The sequence below is a fragment of the Pteropus vampyrus genome, unplaced genomic scaffold, assembly GCF_000151845.1.
Source record: "Pteropus vampyrus isolate Shadow unplaced genomic scaffold, Pvam_2.0 Scaffold223, whole genome shotgun sequence".
NCBI classification, from domain to species: Eukaryota; Metazoa; Chordata; class Mammalia; order Chiroptera; family Pteropodidae; genus Pteropus; species Pteropus vampyrus.
Window position 1 is genome coordinate 187,571 of NW_011889004.1, and position 19,182 is coordinate 206,752.

General features: G+C 39.3%; 1 protein-coding gene across 4 annotated transcripts in view; it reads left to right on the forward strand.

Moving 5' to 3' along the window:
• The window catches only part of MORC2 (MORC family CW-type zinc finger 2), a 37,207-nt gene that overhangs the window by 3,706 nt on the left and 14,319 nt on the right, over positions 1 to 19,182 (forward strand). For all 4 annotated transcript variants that reach the window (XM_011373298.2, XM_011373295.2, XM_011373297.2 and 1 more), the window contains exons 2-8: positions 3,775 to 3,828; positions 5,653 to 5,687; positions 10,861 to 10,929; positions 11,462 to 11,552; positions 14,850 to 14,958; positions 18,415 to 18,574; positions 18,666 to 18,777. In XM_011373298.2, the coding sequence (XP_011371600.1) occupies positions 3,775 to 3,828; positions 5,653 to 5,687; positions 10,861 to 10,929; positions 11,462 to 11,552; positions 14,850 to 14,958; positions 18,415 to 18,574; positions 18,666 to 18,777 (630 nt within the window). The remainder of the gene's footprint in view (positions 1 to 3,774; positions 3,829 to 5,652; positions 5,688 to 10,860; positions 10,930 to 11,461; positions 11,553 to 14,849; positions 14,959 to 18,414; positions 18,575 to 18,665; positions 18,778 to 19,182) is intronic.

Genomic DNA, 19,182 nt, shown 5'->3' on the forward strand with positions numbered 1-19,182 from the left:
GAGTATTACATAAAATAATGTTTATAAAGTAATTAGCTCGTACATGGTAAATGTTGAATGGAGGGTGATTATTGTGTTTGTAATATTAGCTTATGTAAAGCAAAAGTTAGTCAGTGTGGTAACAATTTGCTGTTTGGTGCTAGTCATTAGGCAGATAAATTCTTAGTAAATTCTGGAGTGTTTGTTAGAGACAGTAAATATGTCTTGAAATTTTTGGGTTGTGGGGTGTATTAAGTTAGCAGTAACCACTGATGGTTATTCTCTTGGTAACATTAGCGTTAAGGTTTAAAGCAGGCCTGGGAAATTCTCACAATAACATGAAGGTCTTATGCTGATTTCTTTTAATGCTAGATGTTATTAGTGTAAGATGATAAAAGTTAAGGTTTTTAAATAAAAGGAGTTTTATGCTGTTACTGCTTTTCTGTGGCAGGTTTTGTGACTGATAGTAAAAAGTTAATGAGCAATCTAGGTGTAGTGGTAGTGATGTTCCTTTGGTGTAAATAAGATGCATATCTTAAGTTACTCTGTTTGCTGTACTGCTAAGTGGTCTGATAGAGCAGAATGCTTAAGTGTAAGATGTCTACTTTCTATGTCTGTTCCTTTGGGCACATTTAATAACTTCTTATTTTGGCCATATGATATTTTTGGGTTTCACCTATATTTGAAGTGAATATAGAGGAACGTGTCAACTCTAGAGACAATAGTTCTTATGACTTATAATTCCGTTGAAATGTAGGTTCACACTCTAAATATATTAAAGCCATTTGAATACAAAATGGTTGCTCTAGAATTTCTCAGCTTTATTTTGTAGCAATTAAGGCATTTAACTATTGTGAACATATCTGAGAACTCAGCTGGTTTAAATTCAAGCTGAATATGAATAGGGAGACCATTTTCCTTACATAACGGATAGACTTACAAGTGAATTTGTTATTGGAAATGCTGCAGAACTATTTTGACTATGGCACAAATGGTATAAAAGCCTCTATCAGTTGAAAGTGAGAGTGTTAAAAAATCTTTTTCCAAATGGTTGATCTTTTTGGATAACATGCAAGCAGTCTTTAGGTCTGTGAAGAAAAGAATTTCTTTTGATAATTATTCAGATATCTCTTTTCAAAAACTAGCTAGAAATGAGTATACTTCTTTGAATATTATTTGAAAAAGAGAGAGAACTTATGCAGTTTGTATATTTTTGGTTCTTATTTTAAGAGGTATTTAGCACTCTTGACTTTAGCATTTGTTAGTTGGATCCCTATTAATCATTTGGAGGTCTGGAGAACATTCTGAGTGTTGTCTCTGACCTCATCAACAGTTGTCACAAAAGGCCCCTTTTATGATGTTTTACTACACATCACCAAAGTACTCTTTAGTTACATTTTAAAGATATGTTAACTTACTTGAAATAAGTGTGTGTGGAACAGCATCGATACTGTGTGGAACAAGGAAGACCATTTGGATGGTTTTCTTGAAATTCTAAATGTACAAGGCACATTTCCAAACATTTTATAGAAAGTAGTGAAAACTTAGGCAGAGGTGCTTTGTGCTTACCCTTTTGAAATCTTTCTGTTGAATTCTAAATGTCTCTCATTTTCGTATGAACCAATCAGGAATATGTATTTCTGAGAAGCAATTGCTATTTCTGTTTTTTAATTTCTTTACCGTGATGACAAAGGATATCAGAATTTTCCAGATTATTCGTATTTACCATTCTTACTACCAGAGATTAGATACTTCATTCTTTAATTAACTTATTCTAAAGATTCTGCATGCAAGTTGCATCTCATTTTTATTATGGTTATGTTCTTCCCCCTGCCCCCGGAGCTGTATTTCCAAGATTCCTTTACTTAAGTACAAATGTTTATTGAAATGAGAAGTGCAACAGAATTTATATTTGTATTTAACAGTTTTCAAAATTTTAAAAAAATTAGAGTATAGATAACTGGTTCACTTTGGAAGTTTCTAAGTCACTTCTAAGTCTGCAGAATGACTAATCGAAAGCTTGAGAGCAAGTGTTAGATTTATTTTTACTATATTACCTTCAGCAAATCACTTTAATTTTCTATCTTATTTCTCTGTTTTTAGTGGTGTAATCTACAGAATACTTTTGTATTTCAATTTATAATTGAAGAATTTAATATTCTAGAGACTTAAATATTTTTAATTAAAAATATGGATGTTTTATGCAGATTTTTCTTTTAGAAATTTTTTTTTTCCTGTAAAATGATCAAGAACTGGATTTTGGCCAAAAGAATTTGAGCTCTATTTCCTAGTCAAATTGGAGATAAATTTTCTATTTTTTGTTGAAATTTATTTATTGATGCCACCTTTGGATTAATAGCATATATTCACTGATCTCATGGGAAAAAGTTCTTTATAAAATTCCAATAACTGGTAGTTTAATTTAAAATTTGCATTTGTAAAAATTTGAATATTTATTTGAGGAAAACCCGGAGTTTCTGGACAGTTCAATTTTGGGTATTCTATAAACAAACATTTTAGTTTGTTTTAAACAATATAGGTGATCAGAGATCCTAGATTTTGGTTATTTAATATTGGTATATTTCATTCTAAATTTTTAGAAAATTTCAGTTTATTGGCTGAAACTTTGTACAGAAAAATCAGCTGTAATTATTTGGTTAGTTTTGAAAACTTGACGGTAATGCATTATATGGGTTAATGATTTTATATTTTTTTTAATCAAAAGTCAAGGTTTCTAGGTGAACACATCTTACTTTTATATCTAATTAGGATTATTATGGGAAGTAGCACAAATTAAAGAGTGTAAATGAAGGAAGGCTAATCTTATGCATAAATGTTATCTTTGTTGAGTTTTGAATAACATGGTAATTGTGAATTTACCCAACTCAAACTTTTAGCAGCCTCTTGGAGGAAGAAATGACCATTGGGTTAACTTTAACAGAGGCCATAGGAGATCATGCCATGCTCTTGTCTTCCTAGGAAGAATTGTTCTAGAGGGTCTTGGATTCCTTTCTTCATTGTGGAGAAAGTTGTTTTTAGCCAGAATCAGAGAAAGTCAAGAAACGAATTATTCTCTCCTTTCTCCCCACTTTCAAATGGAATATTTTTGCTTATAGGTTGCACAAAAGTGAATGGGTTTTCTTCTTTCACCAGACCATACACAGGTATTGGTAAAGCAAAATGCTTATAAATAAGTCCATTGAGTATGCAGAAACTGACAGCTGTTTAAGGCAATGAAAAATACAATACAGACTTTTTTCTGGACGGAATATGAGTAGTAAAAAATACTGTTTTAGCAATAGTACACATAGGAATCTTTTAATGCTTTAGAATGGGTTTCTCTACTCAAGATAGTAAAGATAAATATTTCCCTGTAGATAGCAAGATTTGATAGATTAATACTTGAGAGGGATTAGTGAGTTAATGATGAAGAAGTTTAAATTTCAATAGTGTAAATCAGCTATGCAAGTAGTGATTTTAGATTTTTTTTAAAAACGATAGTTTATAACCTTGACTTTTTTTTAGTTTATTTTTTTTATTATGGTTACATTGATTAATGAAATCTAGAAAGTTTCAGGTATACAATTTATCAGTAAGGCATATGTGTGTGTGTGTATTTATATGTATACACACACACATACATATACATGTATGTACATATACATGTATACATATATATATACACACACACACATATATATATTGCGTTGTGTATTCTATAACCTTGACTTTTTATTAGGAGTTATAGTTCAATTCCATAATTCTTTTGCTGACTCTTAGTATTTATCATTTCAGAACTACTCATGAATTCTTGTTTGGTGCTCTTGCAGAACTGGTTGATAATGCAAGGTATGTTGTCTTCAGGCATACAGTTTGTACTTGAAAACTTTTTGGGGCGTTATGACCTTTGCTTCCTAAAGACTTGGGAGGAAGGCAATTTTGTAATAGCTATAACTCATTCCTAGGAGGCTTCATACCCCAAAAAAGTATTTTTAATAGCATATTAGTTTGTATTTCCACTGTCTTTGATTAACTTTAATTCATTCATTGCTCTAAAAATAATGAACTTATAACCTCCAAGTTGAACTTCCCTCGTGTATTAGAGCAAGATAATTGTAGTGAAATGCAGGGAATTAAGATAGAAACTTAAGAGTCAAATTAATGGGACAGACAAGCTCTGATTTAATTTGTGCTACCAGGAGAGTGCACTGTCTAATGTTTTTAAAATTATTCAAGAGTTCTGTGTTTTCCCAGAGTGTATATTTAATGGTCAGGTGATTCCAGGTGATCAAAGTGTTTTCCACTGTTAACAGCTATGCTTGGAAGAAATCAAATGTTATAATAAGTTCTTAGAGATGGAAACCTATAAATAGTATAGTGCAAGACTGAAAAGAAGTTTAGGTTAGTTCAGAGATAAGCAAATAGCAAAGTGCAAATCAAGATTCTGTTTACAATTGTGAAAATATTGACTGTCTTATTTCTGAATGCAAACAAAATTTAGACATTATTGGCCAAGTGTTGATGACTAATAAAGGAAGAAGAATGTTAGAATTGACAGAAATACTTTCTAAACAGACCCCCAGCTAATGAGGTTGTTGATAATTTTCTATGTATACCTATGTCTATACTATAAACTTATTACTATTTTTATTATTATTCACTGGACTATTCATGGAAATGTGCTGGTTAACAAGTTATTTAACCAGAAAACCCATTTTTTTCAATCCTGGTTGACTCATAATTTTTATATTCGATTTTAAAATGTAGCTTAATGGAACTATGAATTTACCACTTGTTAGCTTACTGAGACCATGACGTGCTGTGGCAGACTGCTTTTTTGTATATCGTATAGTGAGTTGGAGATTTCTGGGAGTATGTGTTCCTGCTTATACACACATTTTGCCAATCTCATATTTGAAAGTGTTTTTTTTTATGTCTTTGAAAATAGGTACATGTAGAGCTATATGGATTTGAGTGGATTTTTTTTTTTTTTTTTCATTTAAAACCAGTGAAACTCATTGTGCCTTATTTTCCTTGCTTGTACTTGGCAAAATTGGACTAGATTACTTCCAAACCTTTATGGAAGCCTTTGTTGATGACTGAACTTATATTTCAGCTGATGGCTGGAGTCTCATGGGGTGCCTCAACTTCCTTTCAGGGTTAGGGAGGACAAGATTATGGGCTCATGAATCAGTCTGCTGATTGTGTTGTGTATACCATGAGACTTTATTTTTCATATGCTTTGTAGCAGGTTAATTTTTTCTTTTTTTTCCCAATAGCTTGGTGAGTAGGAAAAATGGGCAAGTTACTGGAACATTTTTTATGATTGCGATCAATTGAGAGAAACACAGATTCGAGTCATTTCTTAGTGCCTAAAGGGGATATTTTTACTTCTAAGTGGTTTCACTATGATATTTGTATTTAAAAATATGTATGTCATATGATTATTTTTAATAATTTGGAACTCCAGCTCCAGAAGTTTTTCACAGACATATAAGAAAAATTATATTGTCAAGTGTAACATATAACTTTAATGTCTACAGAATTTCTGTATAACTTCCTGAAAATAGACTCAAAATAGTATCCTTCCCACTCAAAATACTATGCATTTTGATAGTTGATACTTAATATTCTCATTCGGATCTTGATTTTTTTTTTCGTTTAATTTTACAGAGATGCTGATGCTACCAGAATAGATATTTATGCAGGTAAGATGTATGTCAGCCCTTTCTTCTATGTCCAGTTCCTTTTAATGCATTTATTGCTATGTCTATAACGAGTGGGAAATAACGGGTTTCTGGAGCCTGGGGAGATGGCACAATTGCTCTTGGTCCTAGGTAACAAAATAAGGCAGCCCTGGTTAGGCGTGTAACAGAAACCAAGAATATTGGTGTAAAGAAACTAACATAGGGTCCCCAGATTTATAGATCTATTTAAATAACCACTAGGAGATTTATGGGGATGATGGAGTACAGTAGAGGGGAGTGTAATGACCAGCTCTACCAGTGATTTTACTCGTTGGAATTACCAGGTGACAAGGTTTGTTGTACCTGCAGCCAAAGAGAGATCTTGCTGGAGGCCAATTTCTCCTGCAAGCATTCCCAACTTAGAGAGTTGCTGGTGCTAGTCACATAAAACAGCTGGATAACTGGGTTTGCAGAGGAGATGTTCTCAGGAGGAGGTGTCAGATAGGAAAGACGGCTGCTTTGCTTGGAATTTAGATACTGACTGCCTCTACTGTCTTGTTTTTTTTAATTGGCTCTGTTGTTTGGCAGCAAGAGCCTCTTTTTTGAGGGAGGGGGTGTGCAACAGTAGAAGAATTCTTAGTCATTATCATTGGTCTTTTTTTTTTTTTTGGTTTACTTTCTGCCTGTTTGTACCAGCATTTCTTTTGGTCATTTGAATGCTAAAAATCTGGAAGCAGAATAGAGGAAGATAACATGATCTGTTTTTCTGACAAACTTTTCTGAAGTATTCTTAAAGTTTTGAGGTAGTATTTTGAAAAACACTGATTAGCTTCTGAGAAGACTTTTGAGTGTTTTTGTGAGGATATACAGTTATCAAATAATTCCTCTTATTCATAAACTCATTTGATAAATGGGAATGAGCACACAATTAAATAATTCTCAGAACCTCCACTTCATATAATTATGAAGAATCTATCCAGATATGATTAATTTCTCACATTTGGGGAGATTTGGAACAAAGTATATATTCAGAACAGATAAAAGCTATACTACTTAAATTCTGAAAGGCTTCTGCTCAGAAGGCTCTGCCAAAATGGTGAAAATAAGACTCCTTTTAATTTTAGAAGAAACTATCAGGAAAAAGGGGCATAGCAGAAGATGGTTACTAAACCCTCAGGCCAGATGAAGGGGCTTACCACCTGTGTGCTTTAGTGGGGAGTCACTATAGCTACCTCTGAAAGAAATGTTGGCTATTTTAATCATTACATGATGGCAAAGCAGAGAATGAGCCTCAACTCCAAGTGACATTGAAGGAACAAATCATCATAGCCACGTCTATTTGGAGAAACTTAAAAAAAAAAGTTCATCTCTGCCCCCTCCTACCACCTTTGATGGGTGAATTTCAGCAAGAAAATTTAGTCTTTGACACTCAGAATGCAGCAGAACAGTTGGATTTCAATTTAAATGAAAAAAGGGCCCAGTGTGCATTATTCAGTGCTTAGCACTACTCCTGTTGTGCTTTAGGAGGAGTCCAGAGAGAATGAGATGGGGGCATTGCTAAGTTCTCATTAAAGAACTTAGTCGTTAATTGGAGAGACAGAATTCTACAGATGATTAGGGAAAAGTAAAACTCAGTCTTGAGGGAACTGTCAAGGCAGTTAAGGATTAAATGGTGTGATAGAAGCACTATAGTATTTTTTTAAGCACTATAGCACTTTAGAAAAAGACTTGATTTACTTTAAGATTGGGAGTCTTGGCTGAGGTGTCCTTAATTTCACACTTTGTTACCTCAGTGCCTTATTGACACATTCAACAGAAGGAATAAAAGCAACTTCATTTTACAAGTAAAATAATAGAATTAGTAATATGTAATACAGGCTTATCTTGATTTATTGCACTTTATTGTATTTCAGACATGTTGTGTTTTTACTAATTGAAGGAAAGATCCTCCACTAGCAAAAAGATTACGACTTGCTTTATTGCAGTGGTCTGGAACTGAACCTGCAATATCTGAGATATGCCTGTAATATATAAAGTTCTTGTTAGTACATGGGGGAAAGTATTCTTCTAACCTAGATTGATACTGAACTTGGAAATTTCCCCAAACATCAGATTAGTTTGAATTCACCACAAAGTCACATCTTAGAAGATTGTATTTAAACCTAAGAAAGGCAAGAAAGAAACCAAACTGTCAAAGTACAGAGGTAGGTGTTCACTTACTCAAAGCATTCCTATTTGATGGGGCCAGACCATAATGTGCCTGTCAGAAGTAGACTGGAAATTAGTCGGAGCAAATGTAACTGAAATGAATACTGTTCAAACATATTGCAAAGTACAATGAAGAACTTGGATGTTATTTTATTACAACCTCTGCTAAGGACAGTTGTATTTTATCATCTCTGACTTTTGACTTACAACTCCATTTTACATCTCTTCCATTCTTTCTTTTTCCGGTCTTCTCTCCAGTGGAGTTGATGGAAGGATGTCAGGCTAATTTGGAGAAGCCAGACTTGGCCATGTTGAGGGAAGCTTAGATATGCAGCCTTCCAGAGTGGCTCTAATAATCTTACGTAGCTGCTACCAAGACCTGAAGCACAATTCAGAGAAGGCACTTTGTCTTTGCTCTCCCTGTCTTGTTTCCAGCATATGTGATGGGAGGGGGAGCATACAATCCCTAGCCGATTTGACTCTCTATCCAGAACCTTCCTTCATCATAATCTTTTCCTAGGAGGCTTCAGATATCTTTGTGTTGACTGCCTAAAGTAAATATCAGATATTAAGAATGCATTTCTAACTGGCGGAATATCTAGTTGGATAGTTTTGAGCAGGAAAGCCTTGTACTTCCTCTAGCTTAGTGCTTCTCAGAGAGTGGTCCACTGATGGACAGAGTGGTCCACCGATGGACTGTATTGGGATCACCTGGGAGTGTGTTAGAAATGCAAATTCTCATATACCACCTTAGATACCACCTCAGGCCTATACACTTAGACCCCCCAGGGTAGATCCAGAATCTTTATTTTAACAAGTTCTTTAGGTGATTTTTAGGCGCACTACATTTTGTGCTAGCTGATACTCTTCTGTAGCATCCATTGGAGTATAAGATCTGTGAAGGCAGTGATCACATTTGTATTGTTCACTGGTGTTATCTTCATCACAGAGTCAGGCACAAAGGAAGTGCTCAATAAATAGTCATCGAATAAATGAGTGATTGGGGTATTTATTGTAGCTTGGTAAAGATGTCACACTACCTTTTTACAAAGTTAAAGAAGTCACTGCTGTATCAGCTAGTCTCTCTTGGCCCTGAAGCAGTGTTGTACATGGCCGTGGATCTAGACACTACTAGCTGCTTATGGGTTGTTGGTCACTGTGTGGCCAGAAGGGTCTTCCACAGGTGGATCTCTTACCCTCATAAACCGTATGAAAAATGTTTGAAATGAAGTCCTTGAGCAAGAAAGGGGTCTCAGACTCATTGTTAAGTGATGATCTTGTGCTGAAACAGCCTGCAAGTCCTGTTCTAAGAAACTCAAAGTCCTACAAGTAACTTCCTAGGTAGCGTTCAAGAAATGCCAGTGATCCTTGGGGACTTTTCAGATGCACTTGGTTCAAACCAATTTCTAAGTTCCCAAAGTAGAGTCTTCATGTACATTTTATGGCTGAAGTGTATGGCAAATGGCTCTTGGCTAGACACTTTTCATGATCTGTACCTGACCCAGTTTGAGTCTCCATATAACACATTGCTTTCTTCAGAAGAAACTTTGGAGTCTTTTTGTACTATTCTTGCACTTACTTCTGTTTGCTAGATCTCATTTGGTTTCTCCAGACTGATAAGAGGTACTGCCATAAGGACAAATTTTCTTGCTACCAATATTACTTCCAGGAAGGTCCTTGCCCTTGAACTTTCAAGAAGCGCTTGTTATTAATGTTTCGGCAAAGTTCACCTTCCTGGACAGAGTGATACTCAAATCTCTGTGGTTTATAGTACTTCTGAAATAGCATTTTAAATTATATTAACTAGTTCATTTAACAGAATGGTAATGATTCACTTGACTCTTTAGCCTGAGGGGAGAACAAACAGCATTTAAACAGATTCCTTAGCTTAGATAGTTGTATAAAGTTGGTGAACTGCAGCTTGGAGAAGACAAAAAAGTCTTCTATTAGGAACTAGGGCAGCCTTGGGCTTGTTCCTATAGTATCTTACACAGATTTCCATCCTTTTAGTAGAAGTGCTCTCCTGATTACAAGGCCTGTGTTGTTTGCCCACCTGAGTCCTCATCATTGGGTCAGAAGGCACCTTGGAAACTAGTATGGGTCCCTTCCCTATTTGAGAATCTCTTTTCCAATGTTTGTTTCATGATCCAGACTACTTTGAATAACCATTTGCCACTGCAGAAGACAACTGCTAAAAGAAGTGTGTCTTCTACCCACTGGAATGGCAGTCACAGTCTGTTGTGTTCACTTCCTGTTGGCCAAGAAGCTCTGCCACGGCTGCTCTGTAATGTACTATTGTAGGACTATTCCTCTTTGCAGTCAAGCCTATCCAGTTGGGAACCAAGCAGCTTTCACTGCATCCTGCACTATCTCACTACTGGGTTGGGGAGCCATTTCAAAGACCCATAGCAAGCAAAGGATACGACGATGAATACAGATAGCCAAGAAACTACAGTTAGGCTGGGTTGCATAGAGACTTAGTAATTCATCTAGATAGCAGCTGCCACCACTGTGCCCATAGCATGTCTGGCTTGATCACTTTGTATTTAATCCACAAAGAAGGGGCCTTGTTGGATTTGAGCAGTGTTGATAAAGTATAGTGTGTAATAGTTGGGAGAACTTTAGTGGCTTGGAGTTCATGGCAGAGAGCAGAGTTGAAGTAATCTAGTTGGAGGCAGGCAGAGGGAAGATTGAGGTATGTGTGAAATACATGTTTATTCAGTGGTCCTGGGTGTAGTTAGATGCTGGGCCAAGTATTCCCTGTCCTCATAGGGTCTCTCAAACCATGTTATGAACTAGAAAGCTTTGGAGAAGTTTTGAGAATTCCCATCCTCAAGGGCCCTGATATTTAACTCACACTAGCTAAATCTAGTGTAGAGACCTCGGTTTGGAGAGACTAGGTTTGACCTGACCTTTTTGGACTAACCTTCACATTGATACACCTTCTGATCATACTACCCAGTAATGGCAGCTGCTTCTTTTACAGAAAGGCGAGAGGATCTTCGAGGAGGATTTATGCTTTGCTTTTTGGATGATGGAGCAGGAATGGATCCAAGTAAGTGATGAGATGATTGCTTCTTTTAGGGAGGATATAACCATTTTTATAAAATACTGTGTGAACTTATTTTTCTATTGCTGCACTGTTGTGACTAGAAGATCCACCTGGAGCGAGAGGAGTCTGTTTCAACATCTCAGGCTTAATTCCACTGATGGATTTGCCAAGGTTTTGTCCTAGCATTGGAGATAGAATCTGAATGGCAACCTGAAGTCAGTCAGGTTCCTTGTCTCTTGACATTATATTTACCAGGATGCACAACATCCTGGAGCCGACACTACAGACTTTCCTCCTCCCTGCCCCCCAGCCTTATTATCCTTTTTGGGTAAAACGGAACAAGGTTATTGCGATGGCATTTACTGACAGCCCAGTCAAGTTGCCTACATTTGCCTCATGGTTGTGATTTCCTTGGACAGAGGTTTTCGGTAGACACATAGCTCTGCCTGGAGTTAACAAAGTTCAGACATTTGATTTTGAGGAGCCTGGGAAAGAAATACTAACTTTTCACTCTCTTTTATGCCTGCCATTTCAGGCGATGCTGCCAGTGTGATCCAGTTTGGGAAGTCGGCCAAGCGAACACCTGAGTCCACCCAGATTGGGCAGTATGGGAATGGGTTAAAATCGTAAGTATACTAGAAGCTGCCATAGGATTGAAAACAAAATCAAACAATGCTCTCCTGCTTCTGTCCCATGAAAGCTTTCCTCTCCTTATACCTCTATCACTGTAACTCTGGAACAGGAGAGAGTTAGAAAGGAGTAATTTGGGGACTAATCAACTGTTATCTGGTCTAGTTTACTTTACAGATGGAAAAGTATGACTGTCCAAAACCAATTGGGGTAGGAGAAGCTGTAGGTTTCTCTTGAAACTGTGCTCTGTTACTGCACTCTTCTGTTGAAAATTCTTATTTTGCATTGTGCTTGAGGCCTTGAGTGGTAGTTTTGTGGGGTTGGAATGCATCTGAGATAGTGAGGGGGTCGCTTCATGGCGTGGTAGTGTTCTCTTGAGCACCTGCCATGTGTCATGCTTTGTGTTAGGCACTGGGGATCCAAGATGAGTAAGAGAGTCCCAAACTCTCTCTCCCAGAGGACGCGATCTCCACTCACATGTCCTGCTGGGTTGTGTAGCTGGGATCTACCTAATGTGTTCAAATCCCTTGGGACTTCTTTTTCAGCCCTTGGTTCCCAGTTGTTTGGTATTTGGAATGTGTTGTTCTGATTTTGAGTGAAGCCCCAAGAGAAAGGTTTCTATTTCTGAAATGCTCACTTCCAGCTGTACATACCTTTGGATGGAATAAATTTTGGTGGAATGGGAGTTTGTACAAATGGAATTCTGAGTCACATTTCTAGTCTTGTTGTGGAAATGTTTTGTTTGAGAAAGGGTGGTGGTTTAATCAGTCAGTAGCATCAGTTGTCCCTCACATGCAGCATGCTTTGGGTGTGGGGAAGAAAGAGAGTGCTTCCAAAGACATCAGGGACCAAGTACCTGGATTTTTTGATTTCTCTCATGGCAAGAATCAAATTGTAATACCAGGCACTTACTGTGTACCAGGTACTGTGTTAAAAACTTTATATGAATGATCTTGTTTAATTCTCTCTATAGTTCTATGAAGCGTAGGTATTATTCTTATTTTCAGATGAGAAATCGAGGTTTTATAGGCCTGAATAATTTGCCCAAAGATGTAAAAGTGCCCAAGTATAGAGCAGAGATATGAACCAGGTCTTTTCTGACTGCCAAGCTGGAGCTGTATCCATCTCACTTAAGTCAGACAAACTGGAGTTCAAATCTCACCTCAGCCAATTAATTACTTCTCTGAGCCTCAGCTTCTTCTTTTGTAAATTGGGATCATAATACATACGAAGTAGGTTAAGGATTAAATGCTATCATTGCTGTGAGAGCTCTAGCCTGGTTTCTGGCTTTTAAAAAAAGTTCTCCTTTTTTGATCTTTCCATGTTAGATTCCTGACCTGATTGAATGAGTCTAGGGCAAGGCCTAATAATCTGTGTTTTTCATAGATTCCCTAGGTGATTCTGATGCTGGCAATTGAAGTCCCCAATAACTGAAGTCTCCTAGAGTCAGTGTGATGTAAGAAACCCTGACTTCTCATGTAGGTTGTAGGCCAGCCTCCTCCTACTTGTCTTTTCAGTTCTGGGGCCTCAGATAAACCATTTCACCTCTCTGAATATCTACTTCTTAATCTAGAAAATAAGATTCTAATCTGACATTCTCCCTTACACAATAAGTTTTAGGAACAGCTAAAATGTGACTCTGAAAGTGCTTAGAAAACTGGGAAGGAAAGTGTATAAAAGTTGGAAGTGTTGTCATTGGCATATTAATAGAAGGATTTTTTGCGGAGGACCCATAGAGATGGAGCCATCTAGTGTTCAGAGTGGGTCCATTTTGAAACCAATTCAGAAGTTGAAAAAGAATTTCAGGTGGAAGGGACTTGTGGTGAAAATAGGACTGAGAAGCAGGGAAACCAGCAAGAGAGGTGACATTTTTGGGTTGTTGCTATGCAGCTTCCAAGGTCAGGTTCAAAGATGGAAGAAAGAGGACAAAATGAGAGTTTTTGCCAAATTAGGGCAAGAATAAGCTTTGACAGAAGGCAAATAATGTGCCTCATTTTGCCACCCAAAGCTTTAGGGAAGAGGGAGGAGGACTGTGAAATTGTCAGGAAGGAGCATTGCCAGAAGCTTGGGAACTGGAGGAGGAGAAACAGAACTTGGCAGCCCCTAGGGTGTCTCTGGATAGTGTCCTGGGAGTTTTCCTAAGCATCTGGGGAAATGGGACATGGCATTCATTTGTGTGCTTGGCATGCCAGCCTGGTTTGTATCTGTATGTAGATGAGACTAATAAGGCTTCTTACTGCCATCACCACCTCCTTAGGGTATTATGAGGGCTAATGAGATAATAGCCATAAAGCCCCAGAAGCTGCTCAGAAGAAAGGAGCTAAATAGCCCCATTGTTCAGTGGGCAGTCCTCCTGCGGGTGCTCATGCTTCTGCAGGGCAACTGTTCCGTGTTGCCTGGAAAGGCCTGTCCTGGCCTGCTCCTCAGGTGGTTAATGTGGCCAAACAGAGGAAGGAAGCAGTTGCTTGCATTCAGACTTTTGCCTCAAGGAAGTCAGCCTCATTTCCCAGAAACCAGTTGCATCCAAAAGCAGGGACCTGCCTGTGTCAAAATGAGCTCGAGGTGACAAAATAATCTGAGGCAGAAGATGGCTATAGTCATAGGACCTGAGCCAATTATAAGCCTTCTCGAAAACTGTGATGAAGAATTGTATTTTATATGGTTAGCCCCTATGTTTGGCTGAGCCTTGAGATCATACTGGTTTTTTTTGAGGACTTGTGAATATTGGCAGTGGGCTGTTCCCTTGATGGTGCTGCCATTTGATGAGTGGATGGGAGGGTAGAGTTTGTCAGCGAAGGAAGGATAGGATGAGAACTGGATGTGATTAGTATAGAAGATGCTATGTTGAAGGTATCAGTTACTGGGATGAAACCTGATGGTGGCACAGTCAGAGGGTATAGCAGCCCTTGTGCAGCTAAATAAACCTGGAACACAAGCGACAGGGTTACTTGTTATCATTGTGGCAATAGCCTGGTGGTGACACTAACCCAGAGCTGAAAATTGGTGGTGAATGTGGCCTGGAAGGGTGGTGCGAGAGCCCTGCACAGTGGGTAGGTGGTAGAGAAGGTTATAAGTGAAGACTAAAACCAATGGAGGAGCATAGGGAGGAGTGTCAGATGGGAGGAGAGGGAACGAGGACTGTGGAACTCAGCTCAGGGTCCTGAGAACTTAGGGACCCCTTTACAAGAGTCCTCCAAAGGCAGTTTAATCACGTCCAGAGGGTAGATCAGTTTCCTTTTTCAGATGAGCTTTTGAATCCGTGGGAGAATAACCCATTTCTGCTTCCTTTTCAGGGGCTCTATGCGCATCGGGAAAGATTTTATCCTCTTCACCAAGAAGGATGACACCATGACCTGCCTCTTCCTGTCTCGTACCTTTCATGAGGAGGAAGGCATTGATGAAGTAGGTCCCATACTTGTCATTTGAGTCACCATACCATATTTTTTGGGTCTGCCCAGGCTGTTTTCATTGGTCATTTGCAATGCTGGGCTCATTGGAGATGCAAGATTGTAGCCATGCCCCCTGTCATTGTGGTTAGCCAGAGGGATGAACTGGTTGAGGGGTTAATGAACACAGAGATCCTTAGTGTGAGAGGAAGTAAAATCTCAAAGCTTCAGGCTATCAAGGGGCAGGAACCAAGAGTTGGATTTGCAGCTCCCCTCGATCTGCAGCTTGAGTTCAGTCTGGTAGGGTGTCACTAGGGACTGTTGTTTTATAAGGGGAAGTATTTTGGACTTCCATGACTATAGGTGAAAACCGTATCTGGTAGTAATAATAGGAACAGCACTGTCTTTCTTTTATGATGGTGATTTTGTGAGATATGCTGTGAGTGCATTTTCCTTTTGAGGAAACGTTGCTCTAACCATCTATGTCAGAACATAAGTCAGACACCTACAGGGCCTAGGCAGGTAGTGAAGCTGGTGAGTATGTGGAAAACATCGGAGTAAGTTCTTTGCTAAATGGCAGCTGACATTTAGCCCCAGCTAATTATTGCTATGTTGGAAGGTCTAATGAATTTACAATATTCTGATTTAAAAACATTTGGTAATTAATTCACTATATAAGCTAAACAGATGCTCAATTGATTCTTTTTGTGGCCTGGTGACTCAGATATCTGCAGAGGTGGTCTGGTGAAGTTTTTGCCCCCTCATGGGGACTAAGCTGGGTAGGCTTTGGTCTGCCCCGCTTCAGACTGGACTCTTATCTCCTTTCATATGTGACAAATGGAGGCCAGAGCTTGAGAGAAGGTGCTGAGAGGGTATGCAGAGAGAAATCCATGGCTGTCATATCAGCAGATAGGTGAATTCAAAGTTTCAATCTAATTCATTTCTATTGGTTAACTATGATTAAATTTATACTGGCCCTGTTTTGTTGTGAGCCTAAATCATAGCAAATTAGTTTGTGCTGGAAACAAAAAGCTGTCTTTTTCTGCCATTGTTACTTGGCAAGCCAGTGTATTTGTTTGCCTTTTTGGTGAGTGTGTCAGTTCATTCAGCATACTTGGAATGAGGGAAGTGCTTTAGCTGGAAAGAGCAGGCTTCTGGGAGAAGGTAGGGCAGGAGAGCTTAGTCCAAGCTCACGTTTTCAGGAATGTTTCCTTATGGACCGAGGGTGGTGGGAGGAGAGTGTTAAGTCAATAAAAATAGTCTGTTCAAGGCCCTAGGGCTGGTGAGTGCTGTGGGAAGAGACTTGGCCAAGGGGACACCTGAAGAAAGGGAGGGCCGGATCAGGCTTGACCTCAGGGCCTTGGTGAGTGTGTGGGACTTTGTTAAAAAGCAACCATGAAAGGGAATTTAAGCAAGGATATGGCAGTATGAGATTCTCTTTTAAAAAGGTCAGTTTGGTTATTGTGTGGTGATTGGATTGGAAAGATTGAAGTGTTGGAGTGGACCAGCTGAAAGGTCCTGGCTGTGTGTAGCCTGATGGGACTCAAAGTAGAGGGGTGAGAGAAATAGAAGGCTTCATCTCTTTAGCAGGTGTGATTTGGTGTTTGACCTTTGGATGATTCAGGTTCTGGTGTGGCAGTTGGGCATGACAGGCTGTCTGGAGCTGGGGAAGAATGGAAGAGGGACAGCTTGAAAGGGAAGAGTGTTTTATCCTGGGCACGCAAGGTTAAATCTGGCTCTGGAGCCGGGGGGATACTTGGGCTCCCAGATTCTTGGTAGCAAGTGAGGTCAACTAAAGGAGTGTGTAGAGTGAGAAGAGGACCTGGGATCTCAGGCATGCTGACATTTAAAAGGCTGGGAAGAGGAGAAAGCAGCAGAGGAGACAGGAGCGGCCAGAGGGTGGGAGGAAAACCAGGAGAATGGTGACATTGAAACTAAAGGAGAAGTGTTCTGATGGCAGGAATGGGTGCCAGTGGAAGTGAATGCCCATAGTTTAATGCTGTTGTCACTGGGGACTCCTATGAGAATTGGGAGGTGAAGAGTAAGGTACAGATTCACAGAACACAAATGGAACTCAATTCCCTGGTGAAAAAGCTAGGTTGAAATTTTTTCCTTACTTGGTGCTAGAAGGTCACTGTTTTGGATTGTACTCTAGTGTGAACTCAGCCAAGATTTCAAAATAAGATCATTTTTCGCTGGCTAGGAATGTTTCCAGACCAGCCCTAGGGTTGGATACTATAGGCATGAAGCTTCTTAGAAACTAGCAGATATCTCAGAACTCTTAACAGCTTGTCCCCCTGGCACTTGTTAAAATAGAGTTCTTTTTTCCTCATGGTGGGCCATCTCATTTGAACCTCTGAGGTGCCTGGGCTGCTTTGCTCTACAGAGGGAATCCCAGCAGTCAGCCATCCCTAGGGCTGCCTTGGCAGCTGGCTGGTTGAGGGGGAAAAGCACATTGAGGCCTCTGGGGAAGTGGCATTTGAGGTAAGGTTTTGAAGAAAGAATAGGATTTTTTCCCCCAATTTCATTGAGGTATAATTGACACAGGTAGGATTTTTGAAAAACGTTGCTTAGACATAAGATTAAATTCCATACATACGGAACAGCGAATTAAAATGTATATACGGTAGAGAGAATAATTATAAAGCTCACACCAATGTAGCGACCATCATAGACTGATGCTGGAAGTCCCCAGTGTGCCCCTCACCAATTATTGTACCTAATTGGTGAGGGGGACCTGCCTTCAAGTGACTTTTGTGATCATCAGTTCCTTGTTTTTTTGTTTTTTTGTTTTTTTTTTTATAGTTTTGTCACCCTATGTAGACATTCTTGAATAGTTTTGCCCACTTATGAATTTTATATAAATGGATTCTTTGTAGGATTTTTTTTTTGTATTTTGCTGCTTTCAGTTAACATTGTGAGATTCATCCATGTTGATGCTAGTAGCTATTAGTTTGTTCATTTTCATCGCTGCACAGTATTTGATTATACAAATTACTGTAGTTTAATTTATACACTCTGTTGTACATATTTTGTTGTTCTTACATGTTTGCTGGTGTAAACGTACAAAAGTTTCTCCTAGGATATATACCTGGGAGTGGAATTGCTAAGTTGTAGGTTATGTTTATGTGTATCTTCAACTTCACTAGATAATTGCAAATACATTTTCCTTAGTGGAAAGAGTAGGATTATTACCAAACTAGGAAAATAGCCAGGGACATCCCAAGCAGGGAGTTGCCTATGCAGAAGCCCCCTGGGCATAACCCAGCATGCCCCAGAGGACCTAGCAATGTGAGGCTGAATCTTGGGTAGGGGCAGAAGCCACAGAACCTCTGGTGCCAGGCTGTGGAGCTTGGGCCTCATGCCCTGGGCAGTGTGGAGCCATTATAGGGAGGGTCAAGATAGATGCATGTTTTTGGGGAATGCTGTTCTGGGGTCTCCCTGAAAGTGTCTGCCTGTGCTTACTCCAAAGGTGATAGTCCCATTGCCCACTTGGAATGCTCAGACCCGGGACCCTGTCACAGACAATGTGGAGAAGTTCTCCATTGAGACAGAGCTCATCTACAAGTATTCTCCCTTCCGCAATGAGGAGGAAGTGATGACTCAGTTCATGAAGATTCCTGGTGACACTGGTAAGTAGGATGTGTCCCCTAAAACCCAGAGCTCCAGAGCCATGAGGTTGGTGGGAATGCCTGGCAGATCAAAAGGATTTCTTTTCCCCAGGAACACTGGTGATCATCTTCAATCTCAAACTCATGGATAACGGGGAGCCAGAGCTAGACATAATCTCAAATCCAAGAGATATCCAGATGGCAGAGACTTCCCCAGAGGGCACGTGAGTGTGGCTGGAAAGGGAAGGAAGTCTTGGAGCTGCTTTTTATTCTCTCAGCAGAGAAAAGCTCAGGAGGCGACTTTAGGGAGAGAGGACAGCTCATTCCCTGGATTTCCCAATTTTAAAGTTGATGAAGCTGAGAACTCATCTTCTTGCCACAAGGCAGAGAGATGAATAGGACAGTAGATCTTCAGCTAAGCCAAAAGAAAAGATTAGTGATCCCATGTTGTTCCAACTCTTGATTTGACAGAAGAAACAGGCCTAGAGAGGGGAGAGGAATTGCTGGAGCCATGGTGGGGCAGTGGTAGGGCCAGGTCAGGTATCTGTGGGGTGCCTGTGCTGGGGATGTGCGCTGGGGCAGGATATGGTATCAACACTGAGGGAGTACCCCTTCACAGTGGCAAGAGA